Genomic DNA, 20283 nt, shown 5'->3' on the forward strand with positions numbered 1-20283 from the left:
TAATTTCCAGTCTTTTCAGGCCAAAACACACAGGACTTTAGACACTGTTTGGTCGAATATGTCCACATCTGTTATCCAATGCATGGCAGACCTGGAGACCAAACAATTAAGGGTCTTTGCCTGGACATAGCTGACCTGTTATTATAGTAACATTTAATAATGCATAATTTAATGCACTAAAAGGGCTCCCTCATAAAATAAAACAAGCTTTTAATGTTTGAGAAAGGTGTAGTAGAATCCTCCCTTCATACATAGCTGATAATGTGCCTAATGTCTCTTAGCATCGAGCAGCGGGACCCGGCTACATAGAGGCTTTGTTGAAGAAGCTACATATGAGGACAAGCCTGTGGATACCAGTCACATTGTGTTTGTTGTCCACGGTATTGGACAGAAAATGGACCAAGGAAGAATTATCAAAAATACAGCAATGTAAGGCTTTTCCCTTCTGACAGGACAGCAATGTAAGGCTTTTCCCTTCTGACAGTACAGCAGTGTAAGGCTTTCTCTTCTGACAGTACAGCAATGTAAGGCTTTTCCCTTCTGACAGGACAGCAATGTAAGGCTTTCTCTTCTGACAGTACAGCAATGTAAGGCTTTCTCTTCTGACAGTACAGTAATGTAAGGCTTTTCCCTTCTGACAGGACAGCAATGTAAGGCTTTTCCCTTCTGACAGGACAGCAATGTAAGGCTTTTCCCTTCTGACAGTAGAGCAATGTAAGGCTTTTCCCTTCTGACAGTACAGCAATGTAAGGCTTTTCCCTTCTGACAGTACAGCAATGTAAGGCTTTTCTCTTCTGACAGGACAGCAATGTAAGGCTTTTCCCTTCTGACAGGACAGCAATGTAAGGCTTTCTCTTCTGACAGTACAGTAATGTAAGGCTTTTCCCTTCTGACAGTACAGTAGTGTAAGGCTTCTCCCTTCTGACAGGACAGCAGTGTAAGGCTTTTCCCTTCTGACAGGACAGCAGTGTAAGGCTTTTCCCTTCTGACAGTACAGCAATGTAAGGCTTTTCCCTTCTGACAGTACAGCAATGTAAGGCTTTTCCCTTCTGACAGTACAGCAATGTAAGGCTTTTCCCTTCTGACAGGACAGCAATGTAAGGCTTTTCCCTTCTGACAGTACAGCAGTGTAAGGCTTTTCCCTTCTGACAGTACAGCAATGTAAGGCTTTTCCCTTCTGACAGTACAGCAATGTAAGGCTTTTCCCTTCTGACAGTACAGCAATGTAAGGCTTTTTCCTTCTGACAGTACAGCAATGTAAGGCTTTTCTCTTCTGACAGTACAGCAATGTAAGGCTTTTCCCTTCTGACAGTACAGCAATGTAAGGCTTTTCTCTTCTGACAGTACAGCAATGTAAGGCTTTTCCCTTCTGACAGTACAGCAATGTAAGGCTTTTCTCTTCTGACAGTACAGCAATCTAAGGCTTTTCCCTTCTGACAGTAGAGCAATGTAAGGCTTTTCCCTTCTGACAGTAGAGCAATGTAAGGCTTTTCCCTTCTGACAGTACAGCAGTGTAAGGCTTTTCCCTTCTGACAGTACAGCAATGTAAGGCTTTTCCCTTCTGACAGTACAGCAATGTAAGGCTTTTCCTTTCTGACAGTAGAGCAATGTAAGGCTTTTCCCTTCTGACAGGACAGCAATGTAAGGCTTTCTCTTCTGACAGTACAGTAATGTAAGGCTTTTCCCTTCTGACAGTACAGTAGAGCAATGTAAGGCTTTTCCCTTCTGACAGTACAGCAATGTAAGGCTTTTCCCTTCTGACAGTAGAGCAATGTAAGGCTTTTCTCTTCTGACAGTACAGCAATGTAAGGCTTTTCCCTTCTGACAGTACAGTAGAGCAATGTAAGGCTTTTCCCTTCTGACAGTACAGCAATGTAAGGCTTTTCCCTTCTGACAGTAGAGCAATGTAAGGCTTTTCCCTTCTGACAGTACAGCAATGTAAGGCTTTTCCCTTCTGACAGTACAGCAATGTAAGGCTTTTCCCTTCTGACAGTACAGCAATGTAAGGCTTTTCCCTTCTGACAGTACAGCAATGTAAGGCTTTTCCCTTCTGACAGTACAGCAATGTAAGGCTTTTCTCTTCTGACAATACAATGACTCCTAATGGTGTTTATTTAAAATGTGTCTGGGGGGAGGTTTTAATATATTGCACGTTGTCTTAGAACTGATTTAAAATACGTGGTCATCATTCATGTCTTTCCTCTATAACGGTAATTGTCTGTAGTGTGCCTTCCTATTGCCCACTGTCTGCCATAGCTTCACCAGCTGGCCACGCCTACAGCGCTCTCTCCCATATCCCTTGCCACTTGGCCGCGTTCTTGAGCTATTGAGTTATTTTCTATTGCGACATCACATAGAAATAAGACTGACACGGATGGCTCTGGGAAGAGACAATGGGATTATGGGAAAGAGTGATCACTAAACTCTGAGTCACATGGTAACACTTGCAGAGAGAGGAGGTGAAGTCCTATGTCAGGAATATGTTTTATATAATTGTACTTGTAATATTTGCATTAGATTAATACAGTAATGGAAACTATGGGACAGGCTTATAGTGTCTTTAATATAGCAGTATTATGAGGGAGGGGGTGGGGGATGGAAATTGAACCATATGAAGCCCTGTCACAGCAGGTAAGCAGCAGCAGCCCATCGTGCCAGACCAGCATCTCACTTACTGTTTGACTGGCTCCGGGCAGGAGATGGGGAAGCTGTGAGTCTGCAATGCTTGCCTCCAGTGCAGGGTGGGAGGGGGTGGCTGGTATCCTCCTTCCATCAGGGAAAGCTCTGTGTAGTAGGGATAGTCATCGATAGTTTACAAATATCAATGCTTTACTACCAATGGTCAATGGTTTTGCCATCGATGGCAGAGAGCCATTGGTACCTGATGATGATTTTGTTTTTTACTCCCGACATTGCTTAGCCCCGCCCGCTGGTGGCAGGCTAAGCCCCACCTCCTGGCACAAGGTAGATATATGGAAATTGCGCTGGCGTCCACCTAGTTACAGCAGCCTGTTACGTTTAAAACGTGGTACCCCTACCACAAATAGCAAAAATTTTATACAAGTGTGTAAACGTCTCAAAGGTGATATAGGTTCCAAACCAATATTCTTTAAGAGAACAATTACAGTATATAAAGTCCATGTAAGAATGTCCTCTGTGTCCTTTCCTTGCGGTTAGTGTGTCAAAAACGCCGGTCAACAAAAATCTCTTTTATCGACACCTGGAGCAGAGTCCTCTCGATAGTTCAAGTCAATACTTCCCGAATATCCTTCGCAGTTTTACATATCGTCAGATATCCCAAAAAATTAAATAGAAATATATATGGTGCAGTATGTTTTAAACCACCGGAAATGATTCAATCGAAGTTAAAAATTGACAAAATAGTTTTTCATATATTCAAATATATACAAATAATTATGCACAATATTCCAACAGCGTGTTGTTGTGCAGACAGAACACAAGGGATGGAACCGTCCATTGATAGCTTCAAGGATAGGAGCAATGGTATGAGCATAAACGTGGGAGCTCCGGATATCTCCCTATTCGTTTCCAAGATGGAAAAATGGGATATGCGTCCACCTTTCCTAATACCGGACAGCTGTCAGGGTTCCAGCGTCGAAATGGGTACAGGTAAAGCACATACGCCACCAACGCATTTCGTTGAATTTATAATTATCCAGGATGTACTTGATGTCACTTCTGGTTTAAGAGTTTAATAATTTCCCAGACCTTAAATAGTGGGTATGGGACATAGATAAAGACCCACAGCCCTGAGGAAGAATTGGATATAACTTGAAACGCGTTGGTGGCGTATGTGCTTTACCTGTACCCATTTCGATGGTGGAACCCTGATAGCTGTCCGGTATTAGAAACAGTGGACGCATATTTCCATCTGGGAAACGAATAGGAAGATATCCGGAGCTCCGGAATGGATCACCACCTCCTGTTACTGATTTCGCTTCCTATGCCACCACTGTTCATTGTGTGTCTGAAATAGTGATGCCTAGTTCCCTGTACTCATTAGTTGCCTTTTTTATGCCATTTAAACTATATTCAGCCTTTTTGTTTTGCATGACCCAGGTGCATAAATGTAGCATTTGTTTGGCACTGAGCTTGCAGTTGCTGTCACTCTTTGCTATCACTCTAAACCAGAGGTTCTCCAACTCTGTCCTCAGGACCCCACACAGGTCACGTTTTCCAGGTCACCAGCAGGTGCACAGGTGTAGTCATTACTGACACATTTTAAGTTCCACAGGTGGAGATAATTATTTCACATGTGGTTCTGTGAGACCTGCAAAACATGCACTGTGTGGGGTCCTAAGGACTGAGTTTGAGAACCTGTGCACTAAACTACCAAACATTTTCCGTAACTCTCCTCTGCTCTAAGGGTAAGGCAGAGAGTAGGCGAGCATTTGCTAACCACTGCAGGTCCTGGGCATGAGACCACGCCCCTCCCTGCTGGTCTTCCTGCAGGAAGGATGAAAGGGCTTTATTTAGAAAGTTCTCCATTGGTACATCCCCTGGGACACCTGTGATCGCATGCGTCTTTTAGTCTGTGCTTACAGGTGCGCTCTTTGTGTTGCAGGATGAGAGAAACTGCCAGAAAGGTGGAGGAAAAGCACTTTTTCCATCAGACTACAGAGCACGTTGAGTTCCTTCCTGTGGAATGGCGTTCCAAGCTTGCTCTAGATGGAGGTAACGTCTTATTTACCCAGTGTCATGGGGGTAATGAGGGTGAAAATAATATACTGTGCTATGGAGCCAGACGGAGCAAGGACCACACTGACGGTCAATGTAATATTTATATTGTGCAGTGATCTTCTTGCTGATTTAATGCAAGACTAAGCCCATTCCTAGGAACTATATTAATGCAGCATTATAAGTGACGGGATGGGTACGGGATGCCGGCGATCTGGATCCCGGCTATCAAAATCCTGACGCCAGCATCCCGACAGGGTTAGGATACCGACACCTGCCAGCAGGTATCCTAATCCTCCCCCTCTCCCTAACCTTCCCTCCCTGTTGCCTGAATCTAACCTACCCGCACAATTAACCTAACCCTCTCCCGTTATGCCTTACCCTAACCCTTCCCTCAACCCCACTACTTACCTTCAGAAAGCTGGTGGTCGGTATTCTGGCGCTGGTATTGTAAGTGTCGGCATCCCCTGTGCTGTACGTATCCCATTAGTGACAATGTTGCATAGAGTGTTGTACAGAATGCTGACATTCGGAATGTCGGCATGGCGTTTTTCATGCGTGTATGCACTCGCCCCAACACTAACATGAGCTGCTGACATTTTGTCTGCCAACATTGACAATGTGGACATTTTGGCTACATACCTCTTTCAGCAGCTAAGCGGAGCATACAGCTACTCAGTCACTATGTCTCATATCTGTCTATCTAGGTATTTGGTTTTCCCGGACATACACTGGGGGACACTGACCTACACTGGTGACATCAACATACATTGGGGTGTAGGGGTGCGTGTAAGAACTTGGGCACTTTAAGAAGACAGGGAATGACGTCTGAGCCAACAAAGCTATTTTGACAGTAATGTGATTTATTGAAGTGCAGGAAGCATCCACACATTGCGGATGCTACCGTGGATGTACGTTTGCTTTCCTTTTCCATTACAGCAAGGATGACTCTTTGGCAAGAATTGTGGGATTCTATCCAGAATGAAAAATATCTATCGAGGTAATTCCACTTTCCGGTAGTGGACTCTTTGGCTCTAGATTACGAAAGATTATTTCTGAGGCCACGGGCTTCCTCCCTGCCCACATCCCAAGACAAAAATCATGGAATGGCCAGTCGTTCCTATTCCAGAGGTCAGGTTTCCGCACACCGTGGTGGACAGAAGAAAGGAAGGCCAGCTCGTTCTGGTAAAAAGCCACCGTGGTTACAGACTATCTTCTCCTTGTCATGACCATCTGGTTTGCCTCCATCACAGAAAACTGGCTGAGGAATTTCGGATAAGGGCTACATTTTAGAACTTTCCAAGTCTTCAAGAAGCTTCTTTACCACAGGTCTTCCTATAGGCAAAGTGAAAATGGCACTAAATCAGGCAATAGCCTTTCGATTCTGCAGGGGTAATTATCCCTGTACCAAAATATCAGAGAAAGTTGGGTTTATAGTCGAAGCTGTGTCTGGTTCTGGAACCAAATGACACGTTCTGTCTTTTTAATGGTTTTTAAGGACAAATAATCTAAGCTGGTGTCATTCGTTACCAATTTGAAACTGGACAATTGTAACAACAGATGCCTGGGGGTGGTAATCAGTGAACAATGTTTTCAATGACTTTGGACACAGCCAGAATGAATATTACCAATCAATATATTGGAATTCAGAACAGACTTAAATCCCAACTACTAAGAGGAAGTTCAAAAAAGACCCTGACAACGTCACTGCAATAGAACATATCAATCATCCTAGGAGCTCCCTGGCAATGAAGAAACTCAGGGTCTCAGGAATCATTGTGTTGGAGGGAGAGCAGAGTTACAGGGATCTGCGCAGTCTACATTTTGGTTGCGGACAGCTCTCAGTATACAAACTATTCATTCCGGGTCATGGTCTCTTTGTCCACAGGTTTTTCACCAAATTGTCCAAAAGTGAGGTCAACCAGACGTAGACATAATGGCGTCTCGGTTGAACCACAAGGTAAACTGCTATTCTAAGGGAACCAAAAGCAGTTCTAGTTGATACAATGTTTGGTTCCAAGCTTGCCAAGGGTGCTGAAAAAAAGGTCAAGACTGCGATGTACAAACAATCCAGCTCCAGATTGGCCGAGAAGATTGTGGTACTTAGACATACTAAAATTAGCAACCGGTCCTGAGGTGAAGCCAACAAAACGTGGTATCTCCCGTTCCATGTGAACCAGGAAATTCAGCTTCTTAGGAACGTTTAGTTCTCGTTTTTTGTTTTTTTATTTCGTTTTAATAGAACTGCTGATATACGTAAAACAGACAATGCTTTTTGTCCTATATGATGCTCAAAGGAGGGGTCTTTAGCAATCAGGCAGACCACTGCCAGGTGGATTACCTCAGTCATTTGTTTTCCTTATATTGATAATGGATATTTTTTTCCAGACAATGTGAACGCACCCTGCTAGGTCAGCCAGTGTCTCCTGGGCAGTGCGGCCTGGGGTCTCCATGGCTGCTACCTGATCGTCAGCCCACGCTTTTACAAAGTGTTATAGGTTCAACCACTTCGCCTTGAGGGATGCCATGTTTTGGCATAAGGTTTTGCAATCTGTTCCCCCCACCCCCCCCCCCCACCCACAAGGAATGCTTTGGTGCGGGGTCACGGGAGTCCATCTATGTCATTTTTTTTGACATGCTGATGCTTAGTTTATATTTTCATATTCAAGAATGTTATATGTCCTGGTGTTCTCTCCTCTCGTGTCTCCATGGTCTCCCTGCCTGTCCCCTGGGACTGTGTTAGTAACTGACAGCTCTTCAGCTGGGGAGTATAGAGGTGAGGAGCTCAGATGTCATTGGTTATTAAAGTGCCTCTATCTCCTACACGCACCTCCGTACAGTCTCCTCCATCTAACTATCTGGCTTTGTATGTAAATGCAGCTGCTAGCATCCAACAACTTCACCTGTATTGGTCCCTTGACACTTTACTAGTGACACCTGTGGCAGTGTAGCCCTGGGTAAGCAGGCCCACTCCCTGACCTTAAGAAGAATTTTTTTCTTTTTTTTCTTTGAGATTTTTTATTTTTATTTTTAAAAAAATTTTGAAAAGCACGTGAGTGCCGAGTTTGTATGATATTTTTTATTTTTAAAACCGAAAATGTGTTTTTGAAAATTACACAAAGTACAGTGATAGGACACATATAAGGCTGATCACAACATGCCTATAGGACACCAATAAGGGTTCTGTCTAAAACTTATTGTATATCTCACGTCTGCCATATTTATATCACATACAGGTGTTATTCTCTTTTCATTCTAACCTATTAGACCTATTGTGAGTATGAACTGACCGGGATTGTACCTGCAGTATGATTGTATATTTAATACAGTAATGGGGTAGTTCAATTGTTTTTTCGGCGGCTATTTTTTTAGGTCGCCCGACACAGCGATTCTATTGTTGCTCCGTCTGAGAGCGATAGCCACCAGTGCCGGAATTTCTGCCCGCACCCTCCTGAGGGTGCGAGCAGAAATGTGCAAGAAACCTATGGTTGTGGTGCCCTCACCACAGTTTCGGCACCGAAGCCAGGGCTTTAGACGGGTTTAGCCATTTTACAAGGCTAAACCCTCGGTCTAATAGAGCGTGAAGACCGTGATCGTTAATGGGCGCCCAGAACAATTGAATCGCCCCCTATTTATCCTCCTATAGTATATGACGGGGTATATACAGTAACACAGGGTTTGCTTTGCACATGAAGAATATTTGTTTCCTCCCATCAGATACAGTGGATTCCATTACTCCTGACAAGGTGCGCGGAATCCGGGACATGCTAAACAGCAGTGCCATGGACATTATGTACTACACTAGCCCCCTGTACAGGGATGAGGTAAGTGAGGCCATCAGAGAGGAAAGAATGTGCTGGCTCTGGGCTCTGTGTTGCCGATCACTATGGAGAAAGGTTTAAACGCTCCGACGCTCTGGTTTTATGGAACACCTGAGCCGGTTTATTGGGTAGATAATTTGGCTGTTCCGTAGGTTTACGTAAGAAGTGTTAGCGCGTCAGCCTGGTTACCATAGCGGAGACTGCGATTGTCCCTTTCTCCATGATACAGACTGTTGGCACCGAGGACGTACCCCAGATTACTGGCTGTCTAATAAAAGACTGTAGATGTCTAGTCACACCTGTTCTTCTCTCAGCAGCAAGCAGCTGCCTATAAGAGATTTTATTTATGAGCTGAGGGAATATATTATTTTGTGTGACTTCAATTTAAAGGATGGTTCCAGCCAGATAGTACATTATAGGCCGCAGCTGGGAGAGCTGAGCAGGTGTCAGCAACAGGCGCTCGTCCAATCGACGCCAGTATTTGTGTTGCCAATTCCCTGTGCTGTTGGCATGTAGGTGAGGACAGGTAGCGCCTTGGGAAAAGAAGGGGGGGGCTTATTAGCATTCTATTTATTCCTATACATGCCGGCAGGTTGTGGCAGTGTCCGCAACCCGAATTGGGACATCATACATTGATTTTCTACTAAATAACAAAGTAAATAAAAAGAATTGGATTTAAATATTACATCCATCATAATTGTTTTGTAATGCAAAGTTGTCCTCCGCATTATACCCGTACCATTGTTCTCTGTATAGTGCTCCATACACTGTATAGTTAGTTCATCATGTAACTCTGCGTTAACCTGAGTTTGAGACCCAAAAAAACCTGTACACTTCCCAGCTCCCCTTACAGAGACCGCTTTGTTTTATCAAGTACTCCACCTGCCGCTAGTATACTATATAATGCTTTATTCTTCTGCACGCCACTTTTTTTTTTTTTCTTTTTATTGTGTTTCGTTGAAAACAAAAACATTTAAATGTTCTCTTTTATTTTATTATTTTTTTTCAACCGCTATTGTTACAGCTGGAACTTCGGCTCCTCACTATAACGTGAGACATTGTACAAGCTGCTAAATGCTGGAGCTCTGCCTTCATTGCTCTATTCTTTTGTATGGTATTTGTACAGCTAATACAACACTGCTGACAGTCATTACAAGGCACAGGATAATACGTGGCGCAGGCCGGTGTCATTGATGTTTGCTCTTGTTCTGCCAGTTAGACAGAAACAATACAATATCTTATTAAAGAGTATCCGTGTCACCAGCTGATCCTTGTAGCGCATCAATTATTGAGCACTAGGCAGCCCCGTGCCAGATCTTCTTGGAAAGGTCGCACAGAGTCACGGGAACCTCGTACGGATGTTACTGTGTCCCTGACGTGCAATGGTGGCAGCCAGTTCTATACTTAGCCTGTCAATTCACTAAGGACTGGTGATGTTACCGAGGCATGAGGCACAGAGATTAGTCATTAGTTCTTGGTGAATTGATACAGTATGAATAGATGAGTTATTTCTTAAATTCCGAAGACTTATTGTAGGTGAATAATTTAAAACCTGCCCAAGATTTGTTAATGGAAGGCAAAGTAGAGGGGAGTAAAGCTTAGTTTGCTATTTGCCCAATTGGGTGCTGAGTAATACATTAGCCGGACGTGGTCCCCGTGGCAGAGTGTTTTGTGGGTTGTGAGCCCAGGGGGGTACAGTGTTTGGAGTCTGTGATGGAAACTATGATGTGTGTCACTGTTATACCCTTTATAAAAGCATTGGCCATCCTCCTTACCGCGTTTTGTGTTTCGTTTGGCAGCTAGTTAAAGGTCTCCAGCAGGAGCTGAACCGCCTGTACACTCTGTTCTGCTCCCGGAACCCAGAGTTTGAAGACAAAGGGGGCAAAGTGTCCATCGTGTCCCATTCCTTGGGATGCGTGATTACATACGACATCATGACTGGCTGGAATCCGGTTCACCTCTACGAGCAGCTGGAACAGCATGAGGAGGAGGAGGCCGAGGACCAGTGGATTAGTTACGAGGAGCAGCATCTCCTTCGAGAGCTTTTCTTAACCAAGCAACGGTAATGGGATAATCATAGGGAGGACTCGGTCAGCTGTATTTCTGTGTTTCTCCCTTCTTATAATGCTCCCCATCACCATAACTAGTTGTATTCCTCCTTCACTCTATCTGGGGGGCACTGCACAGACTGTGGTTTTAGACCGGAGCTGAGAGGTAGGCACGAAATAGTTGGTACTCCGCCCCCCTGTAATCCCTCCCACCCCATCCAGGTGCCATTTTTATGTTATTTAGTGCTACTGGATTAGGCACAAAGATATGTTAGGGATGGCTAAACAGGGAAGGGCGCGGGGCTACAAGTATTGCGTACGGGGATGGGGCTAAGCTCCATGCCCCCAGCATCTTGAGGTAAGTGAGGATACTTACCCTCTCCTATGGCCGTGTCTCTAACACCTATTCTTCCCCTATCTGGCAAGGGATATTACAGGTCCTCCTGAGCTGGGTCCGTCAGATTAAGGAAAAGGCTCTCTTTGTTTCTTCCTTTTTGATAAGATGCTCTGTCCTAAGCAGGGCAGGCTTTTCAATTTTATGCAAAATCCTCAATGCTATGGAGTGGGTCTTTAGACCTGGAACGGAAGCAGTTTGGTACAGAATATTACTGAACCCAGGATATGAGCGGCTAGCTCCCTTGGTCAGCCAGCCTCTTCACTTTCCAAATAGATGGGACACATTTGTCAGTCCATGAAGTTTTTTTTCCCATCTTTCTGCAGTGACATTTGTGTGCAGAGTGGTTAGCATATGACCTTCATACAGGGTTGCTTAAGTCTCTGGAGCTTCTCTAACTTGTCTTACTTCCATTTGGGTCCTGGGATCATGTCTGGTGCTCTTGTGGAGCAGTGGATCATTTTAATGAGATTGTACTTGTGATTCACTACTACTTTTTAGGAAGACAATACCTGGTCCTCTATTGGCGTAGTGACTGATTAGGGCTGATCTTAGTGGTGGTTCAAGTGAATTTGTACCCAGTTCTACCAGTTTGTTTTCTGGTTCCAGGTTACGGTCTCCAGTCAGACCAGTTTGGGGCCAGGGGTTTGCATCCTTTGGAGTGTTGCTCTAGCAGATAGATCTCTCCCCCCTCTTCTGTTTTATGGGTCTTAGTTGTTCTGCCAGTATAGCTGGAGCACATTTTTCCAATGGTTCCAGTGGAGAGTTTACATTGTTGGGACCATTATTCTGAGCTATGGGTAGTTGGTGGTACTTCCTTCTGGCCTCAGATCCCTAGCCTGTGTTACCAGTTTTATACCGACGGATTCTGTAGGGTTATTAGATCCTTGTGGCTTAGTCTAAGCTCTGTAGGGAGCTTCCTACAATGGTCACAGTCCTTGGCTGAGCAGCGCCCAGATCCTTCACTCAAATTCACTCGCTCTACCAGTCCAAAAAGTGCATGGCTGCCAACCTTTGGTCTGGGAAAGGACTCTTGACGGGACTGGGATGCATTGCCTGTGGGGCTTCAGGTCATCAGTACCTCTTGTCCATTGAGACAGCTTCCCATCCCATCAATGTGCTTGAACTGGAAACAGTCTTGAATGTGCTGTACACTTCCAGTGGGTTCTGCTGGGCAGACACCTTCACATACCTTACAGACTGAGGAGTGTGCTTAATGACCGGATCAGGAGCCACCTGGTCATGGCAGAGACCTCTCGCGTCATACTATTTTGTGAGGGGATTGTATCAGTCATCTTGGCTGTCTTCATCCTAGGGGTGATCGACTGGGTGGCTTACTTCCACAGTCGGCACACGGTTTCCCGGTTTGTGGCAGCTTAATCAGAAGTTATTCTCCTTGATGGTGGACTGATGGGCCCTATGATATCCTAGCTTCCACTTGAATTAGAAACCTCCTTGTTATTGGGTGAAGACCAGGGACCCTCAGACGATGCCTTTGGTGGATGCCATGACCGCCAGAAGGTCCTTTGTCGCCTGGGTTATTTTTTTTCTAGTACTCTCCATGCTGCCACAGGTTCTCTGGCACATCAGGTGTGAGAGAGCTTGTGTTCAACGCTCTGGATTGGCCCAGAAGGGCTTGGTATGCAGTCCCGCTGGCCATGTTGGTGGGAACCTCATTGGTGTCTGGAGATTTTCTAAGTCAAGGACCATTCTGCACCCTGTTGTAACTCATCTGGCCTTTATGGCATGGAATTTGTAGCTTTGAACTTGATGTCCAAGTTGTGTTTCCTGAAGATGTAGCTGGACCATATTTATGGCTCGTTAGCATGCTGCTGTTGACATTTGCCATCGAGTTTGGGGCCCAAACATTGGGTTGTGTGAGTTCACGCCTCCTTTCCTTTTAGGAAGTCCTTTTGGTCCAAATTCTGAAAATTCATGTATCGGCCTTGTCTGCCCTGTTTCTGAAGCAGCTTTAATTCTGGAGGATCGGGCTATTCTCCAGGGTCCACATTCGACCTCCTTATGTTCCTCCTGACCTGACTCTGGTCTTGGTCGCTCTTCCACAGGCCTGTGGAGCCTGCTGAATCAGGTGCAGGTGGAGTTTCATTCTTGGATAGTCTTGTTGTTGCTAGCCAATGCTTTGGACAGGCAGGCCTCTATTTTGGTGACCCTCTCCTTGTTCCCTCTTGTTGGTACTAAATTCGACAGAGTGGTGTTGGGTACCATCCTAAAGTGGTGTCTGGTTTTCTTCTGACCTGGGTGGCTGTGCTGCTGGCCTTCGGAAAGTCTAGTTCTTCTGACTCTGCCTCTCCTCGTCATCTTTAGATGTTTTTTGAGTGTTTGTATCTTTATACGTATCTGACTGTGGTTATTCGTAGATCCGGACGGTCTCTTGGTTCTCTGCTCACAAACGGGGCTGTGGTCTGCCTTCAAATAGGCCATTGCTTGGTGGATTGTCTCTTATCAGACTGGCTTCTGTCTCTTGGGCGTGCCAGTACTGGATTTCATCGTAGCTTACTCTTCTCGGGCTGTGAGTGCTACTTGGGTGGTGCAGCAGAGTTGCCTTGGTTGAGCAGCTGTGCAGGGTGGCTTTATGGTCTTCTGTACGCACTTTCACGTTTTAAGTTTTTTTAGGTTTGTAGCCATGGGCACCCCCCTCTATAAGGCTTCCTTTGGGAAGTCCCACAGTCTGCAGTGTCCCCCCAGATAGGACAAAACAGGATTTTTGTACTTACCGTAAAATCGATTTGTCTCAGTACATCTGTGGGGCCGCTGCCTTCCCTCCCAGATGGTGGTTTTGACTGTGCCTGTTGCACATTGTTCTCCTTTCAGCTTTGTTGGATAAATCACTAAAGTCGGGATGGGGTGGCAGGGTTCCAAGGGGTTTGGGGTTTCACTTGAAATAGCCCCACCCCCACAATGTGACCAGTGCAGCCCCACCTACTTCCCTGGTTGGAATGCTGAGTCCCGCCTCCACACGGGGTTGAAACCGCTGCAGAGCTGGCGACCGATTATGTAAACCAGGGGTATTCAACGTGCGGCCCTCCTGCTGCTGTTGTATACCCCTGCTGTTAGGGCATGCTAAAACTGTGGCAGGGCATGCTGGGATGTGCAGTTCCACAGCAGCTGTGGGGTTGCATGTTGAATACCCCTGGTGTAAACCATTAATGCTCTCCTCCCATTGATGTAGACCACTTATGTTTAGACAGTGGATGGCCATCCCTAATACAAATTTTCGTGCCTTCTACGAAGTCTGGATGGAGTGGGAGGGCTTAGGGGGGGCAGAGTTTCAACTTCAATTGTTTAACGGTTTAGTGCCTACTCCTCAGCTTTCCCTCTAAACCCACAGTTTACAGTGTCCCCCAGATAGACTCAGAGAAATAGATTTTACAATGGGTACAAAGATACTCTCTTTCTGCACTTAGTGTATTTATTTCATTGTATGTGGGTGGCTGGTCTCTGTCACGTTTGCCCGCACACACATGTGCATGAATACGGGAAGGCCGTGACGCCTGGCTTGGGGTATACGGGAGACGGCAATGCGACATAAACTGAACACTGAGGCCTCATTCCCTAAGATGAGCTCTGTGTCTCTGTGGGCGAGAGGAGACGTAATTTATATTCCAAGAGCCAGACAGACCTGGATAATAATATGTAATCGTGCATACACACGTAAAGATTTTCTGTGCAACCATCCAACTAGTTGATGGGTTGGAATGAAAATCTGGTAATGTATGGGAGTAACTGATGATCAGCAATTTGCTCCTAAATGCCGGAAAACAGATGAAAATGGCGTCAGACAAGTTTGTTAAATGTTTGATCTAAACAATTTGTTCAAACAACAGTTTTTGTCCATTTTCCAGTGTTTGGGAGCAAATTGCTGATCATCAGTTACTCCCATACGTTACCAGGTTTTCATTCCAACCAATCAACTAGTTGGATGGTTGGACAGAAAATCTTTACGTGTGTATGCAGCTTTAGTCAACTTATCTAGATATCTAATCTTCTGTATCGAAGAAAACATTATTATAATTATTATTATAATTTGTGTTGCCCCCAGTATATAGCTATATATCTCGTCATTGGCTACTCGATCACTTTCCTGGCGTATGGTCTACGGCGTTTTCTGAGTAATAAGTGTCACTACATCCACAGGTTGTACATCTTGTAGTTAATGAATCTCTGCTAATATTGTTCATGTCCTATTTTGGCAGTGTAGACTGACTGATGCGGGCTGAACGTTTGGTCTATTATTATGTATTTTATGGACCTTATAGAAGGAAATATTGTTAATGTTTTGATATTATATAACCTTGTCACCCCGTATATTCACAAGCAGGTGATATTATTAGTTATATTGGCACCATCCTGTTCTGGGCGTAGGCTTTGCTTGGTAAAAGTGCCATCACCTATCCAGTTTATTTTTCTTTACAGTGTAAATGAGTTGCCAGAAGTGGAATTAAATCTACATTTGTACATTGCCCATTTATTTTTAGGTTAAAAGAACTGGAAGACCGGTTACATGGGCTTAAGAATTCAGTGTCTAATGCCCCCGCCTTAAAATTTAAGGTGAGTAAAGTTCAGGCTTATAGGCGCAGGTATAGTTTAGTTTCTTTTTACATTGGGGCGCACCCAGTTTTGGGAAAAGTTCATCCTTAACCCATCATCTGCCAGGGTATCTCCCAGTAATCGCTATTTCCTCCCGTGCGCCATTGTTTTATATATATATATATATATATATATATATATATATTTTTTATCCTTCAGTCTGGCACTCCCACGATCTTAATAAGGTCCACCGGTGCCCTCTGGAAAAATGTGAACCTTCTTTATACAAACGGGCAGCGCCACTCGGTGTAGCATCAATAGAAAATTGTATTCGTTATATCATGATGTAACGAATACAATTTTCTATTGATACTACGCCGAGTGGCGCTGCCCGTTTGTATAGAGAAGATATATATATTTTATATAAATAAATATACTGTAACTGGGCGGATGCTCCAATTGTCAGTTGAATTGTATCTGTTGCTAGTTTTCGTCTCCTGTCCGTGCTCTGCAGCCGTGTATCTATATTATCAGGCAGAAGTGTTTTTATTTTTGTTGTCCCGTGATGCAGCTGTCATATCCCTGGGCAGCACACGTAAACTACTTCCTGTTCATGTAAAGACCTAACTGAAGAGCACAGAAAGAAGGCAGACAGATGAAGCAATGCCAATGTACATACTGGCAGACACGAGCCATTAACTGAGTCATCAGATGGTGGAAAATCCCTGCAAGGAGCTATAACAACAGCTGGGATGACAAATGGCCATTGCTAATTTGCGTGATATGAAATAATAATGATAATTAGCAGCATTTCTATTTCCACTCTCGGAGCATCTCGAATTTCTTAATGACTTTGATGGGTTTAAAAGCGATTGCTGCATTGAATTGAGTAACAGGGGCCGCGGCTGACAACCAAGTCTTGTTGGATAAGTCATGTAATGTTTCCCGTGTTCTGATCACATGACGACAGTGACGTAGATCTGTTCTCAGTCTGCTCTGTGACTAAATCACAGTGTAAAGTGCAGAACACAGCAGTATATGTAATTATGTTGTATAACTGACCTGTCTGGGAGCTGTAATGGTGAGATCTGCTATGGGCTGTAGCTGTAATGGACAGTTAGTTTGGCTTATGTGTAGCCTCTGTAGCTTGTTCATTTGCACTAACATTTACCTGCACAACCTCTGTTATTCCCATTTTTAGGTTGAGAATTTCTTCTGCATGGGTTCGCCCCTAGCGGTTTTTCTGGCGCTGCGTGGCATCCGTCCTGGGAATCGCGGAACTCAAGATCATATTTTGCCTCGAGCTATTTGTAATCGTTTATTTAATATATTCCACCCCGCAGATCCAGTGGTAAGTGTCTAATTATTACACAGATGGAAAAGAAAACATGTCTGCAGGGGGTTGGGTACGGGATGCTGGTGCTCAGGATCTTAGCGGAAAGAATCTTTAAGTCAGCATCCCGACAGGGTTAGGATACAGACACCTGTCAGTCAGAATCCTCTCCCCTAACCCTCCCTCCCAGCTGCCCAAAACCTAACCCCCCCCCAGTGCCTAAACCTCGCCATTCCCTGCCGCCTAAACCTAACCCTCTCTCCTAGTGCCTAAACCTAACCCTCTCTCCTAGTGCCTAAACCTAACCCTCCCCCCCTGCAGCCTAAACCTAACCCTCCCCCCCTGCAGCCTAAACCTAACCCTCTCCCCTAGTGCCTAAACCTAACCTCCCCCCTAGTGCCTAAACCTAACCTCCCCCCTAGTGCCTAAACCTAACCTCCCCCCTAGTGCCTAAACCTAACCTCACCCCTAGTGCCTAAATCTAACCCTCTCCCCTAGTGCCTAAACCTAACCTCCCACCCCCAGTTCCTAAACATAACCCTCCCCCTAGTGCCTAAACCTAACCCTCTCCCCTAGTGCCTAAACCTAACCCTCTCCCCTAGTGCCTAAACCTAACCCTCTCCCCTAGTGCCTAAACCTAACCCTCTCCCCTAGTGCCTAAACCTAACCCTCTCCCCTAGTGCCTAAACGTAACCCTCAACCCTAGTGCCTAAACCTAACCCTCTCCCCTAGTGCCTAAACCTAACCCTCTCCCCTAGTGCCTAAACCTAACCCTCTCCCCTAGTGCCTAAACCTAACCCTCTCCCCTAGTGCCTAAACCTAACCCTCTCCCCTAGTGCCTAACCCTCCCCCCCTGCAGCCTAAACCTAGCCCTACCCCCCTGCAGCCTAAACCTAACCCTCCCCCCCAGTGCCTAAACCTAACCTCCCCACCCCCTGCAGCCTAAACCTAATAGGCCGTGTGTTAAGGCTATCCATGCTTGTATACAGGTGACTTTATTAGTACCTCGGTCAATTTGATTGAACCATCTCTGCTCAATCATGGATATCCTTCAAACCTGGACTGTTAGTATATCCTTGAGGACTGAGTTTAGGAACCACGACTCTAAATGATACTTTGCCATAGCCGAGCACTGTACTTTGTAGTATACAAATAGCGATGCTGAAGTCCTGCCTCTGTGTCACCTGTGATACCAGCATTGTATCAGACTACAGATCACTGTATGAGGTTTTATTCATATTAATCTGAACATGTTACATTTAGTTTTAGTTCAGGATAAGATAAAACACAGTGATTTCCTCACCTGGGCTTCGGCGTGCTTCCGATTCAGCGGGTCCCCCAATGGGGAGACTTGTGCGGTCTCCCAGTATAACGTACTACGTTAGATGTCCCGGCTGTAGGCAGTCTGCACTTTGTCTATTTTAAAACATTAAAAAATATTGTGATTTTAGTTTTTTAGCCCTGAAACAGTCATAACGCCAAACGTCAGTATCTCATTGGCCGGTTTGTTTCCTATCGTCCTGTTTGTCCTCAGGCCTACAGACTGGAGCCCTTAATACTGAAGCACTACAACAACGTTTCACCCGTCCAGATCCACTCCTCCCACACCACAAACACCGTTCCCTACAAGCAAATGAAACCGTGTCTCATCAACCCATCCAAAGAAACTACCTCAATGTCCGATACCGAAAGCATCCCCAGCCCAAGCACTTCACCGGTCCTGCCTCGGCGACACTATGGCGAGTCCATAACAAATATAGGCAAAGCAAGTATACTAGGTAAAGTCTATGGGAAAGTCGGCTATGTTTCTGCAAGGAATAAATTTAAAGGGACTGCAACTATATATATATTTTTTTAACTTGATCTAATGTATGTACTAATATCTGTAATGTATGTACTAATATCTGTCGTGGACTGTTTCTTTGATGCTAGTATGTTTCCTTACGTAAGACCTTTGTGTGTGTGTGTATAGGAAACCTGTTATGTAGATTACAGACCTGTGTGTGTATATAGGAGACCTGTTATGTAGATTACAGACCTGTGTGTATATAGGAGACCTGTTATGTAGATTACAGACCTGTGTGTATATAGGAGACCTGTTATGTAGATTACAGACCTGTGTGTGTGTATATAGGAGACCTGTTATGGAGATTACAGACCTGTGTGTGTGTATATAGGAGACCTGTTATGTAGATTACAGACCTGTGTGTGTATATAGGAGACCTATTATGTAGATTACAGACCAGTGTGTGTATATAGGAGACCTATTATGTAGATTACAGACCTGTGTGTGTATAGGAGACCTGTTATGTAGATTACAGACCTGTGTGTATATAGGAGACCTGTTATGTAGATTACAGACCTGTGTGTGTATATAGGAGACCTGTTATGGAGATTACAGACCTGTGTGTGTGTATATAGGAGACCTGTTATGTAGATTACAGACCTGTGTGTGTGTATATAGGAGACCTGTTATGTAGATTACAGACCTGTGTGTATATAGGAGACCTATTATGTAGATTACAGACCTGTGTGTGTATATAGGAGACCTGTTATGTAGATTACAGACCTGTGTGTGTATATAGGAGACCTATTATGTAGATTACAGACCAGTGTGTGTATATAGGAGACCTGTTATGTAGATGACAGACCTGTGTGTGTCTATATAGGAGACCTGTTATGTAGATTACAGACCTGTGTGTGTATAGGAGACCTGTTATGTAGGTTACAGACCTGTGTGTATATAGGAGACCTGTTATGTAGATTACAGACCTGTGTGTGTATATAGGAGACCTGTTATGTATATTACAGACCAGTGTGTGTATATAGGAGACCTGTTATGTAGATTACAGACTTGTATGTGTGTGTGTGTGTGTGTGTATAGGAGACCTGTTATGTAGATTACAGACCTGTGTGTGTGTATATAGGAGACCTGTTATGTAGATTACAGACCTGTGTGTGTTTAGGAGACCTGTTATGTAGATTACAGACCTGTGTGTGTGTATATAGGAGACCTGTTATGTAGATTACAGACCTGTGTGTGTGTATATAGGAGACCTGTTATGTAGATTACAGACCTGTGTGTGTGTATATAGGAGACCTGTTATGGAGATTACAGACCTGTGTGTGTGTATATAGGAGACCTGTTATGTAGATTACAGACCTGTGTGTGTGTATATAGGAGACCTGTTATGGAGATTACAGACCTGTGTATATAGGAGACCTATTATGTAGATTACAGACCTGTGTGTGTATATAGGAGACCTGTTATGTAGATTACAGACCTGTGTGTGTGTATATAGGAGACCTGTTATGTAGATTACAGACCTGTGTGTATATATAGGAGATCTGTTATGTAGATTGCAGACCTGTGTGTGTATATAGGAGACCTGTTATGTAGATTACAGACCTGTGTGTGTGTGTATATAGGAGACCTGTTAT

General features: G+C 44.5%; 1 protein-coding gene across 2 annotated transcripts in view; it reads left to right on the top strand.

The window, feature by feature from the left end:
* DDHD1 (DDHD domain containing 1) overlaps positions 1–20283 on the top strand; it is a 65266-nt gene that overhangs the window by 25981 nt on the left and 19002 nt on the right. For both annotated transcript variants that reach the window (XM_088457962.1, XM_088457963.1), the window contains 7 exons: positions 282–429; positions 4586–4695; positions 8416–8522; positions 10319–10581; positions 15458–15530; positions 16711–16860; positions 18377–18620. In XM_088457962.1, coding sequence (XP_088314088.1) covers positions 282–429; positions 4586–4695; positions 8416–8522; positions 10319–10581; positions 15458–15530; positions 16711–16860; positions 18377–18620 — 1095 coding nt within the window. The remainder of the gene's footprint in view (positions 1–281; positions 430–4585; positions 4696–8415; positions 8523–10318; positions 10582–15457; positions 15531–16710; positions 16861–18376; positions 18621–20283) is intronic.

This window comes from Taudactylus pleione, unplaced genomic scaffold (genome assembly GCF_031769625.1).
Source record: "Taudactylus pleione unplaced genomic scaffold, aTauple2 ptg000796l, whole genome shotgun sequence".
Taxonomy (NCBI): domain Eukaryota; kingdom Metazoa; phylum Chordata; class Amphibia; order Anura; family Myobatrachidae; genus Taudactylus; species Taudactylus pleione.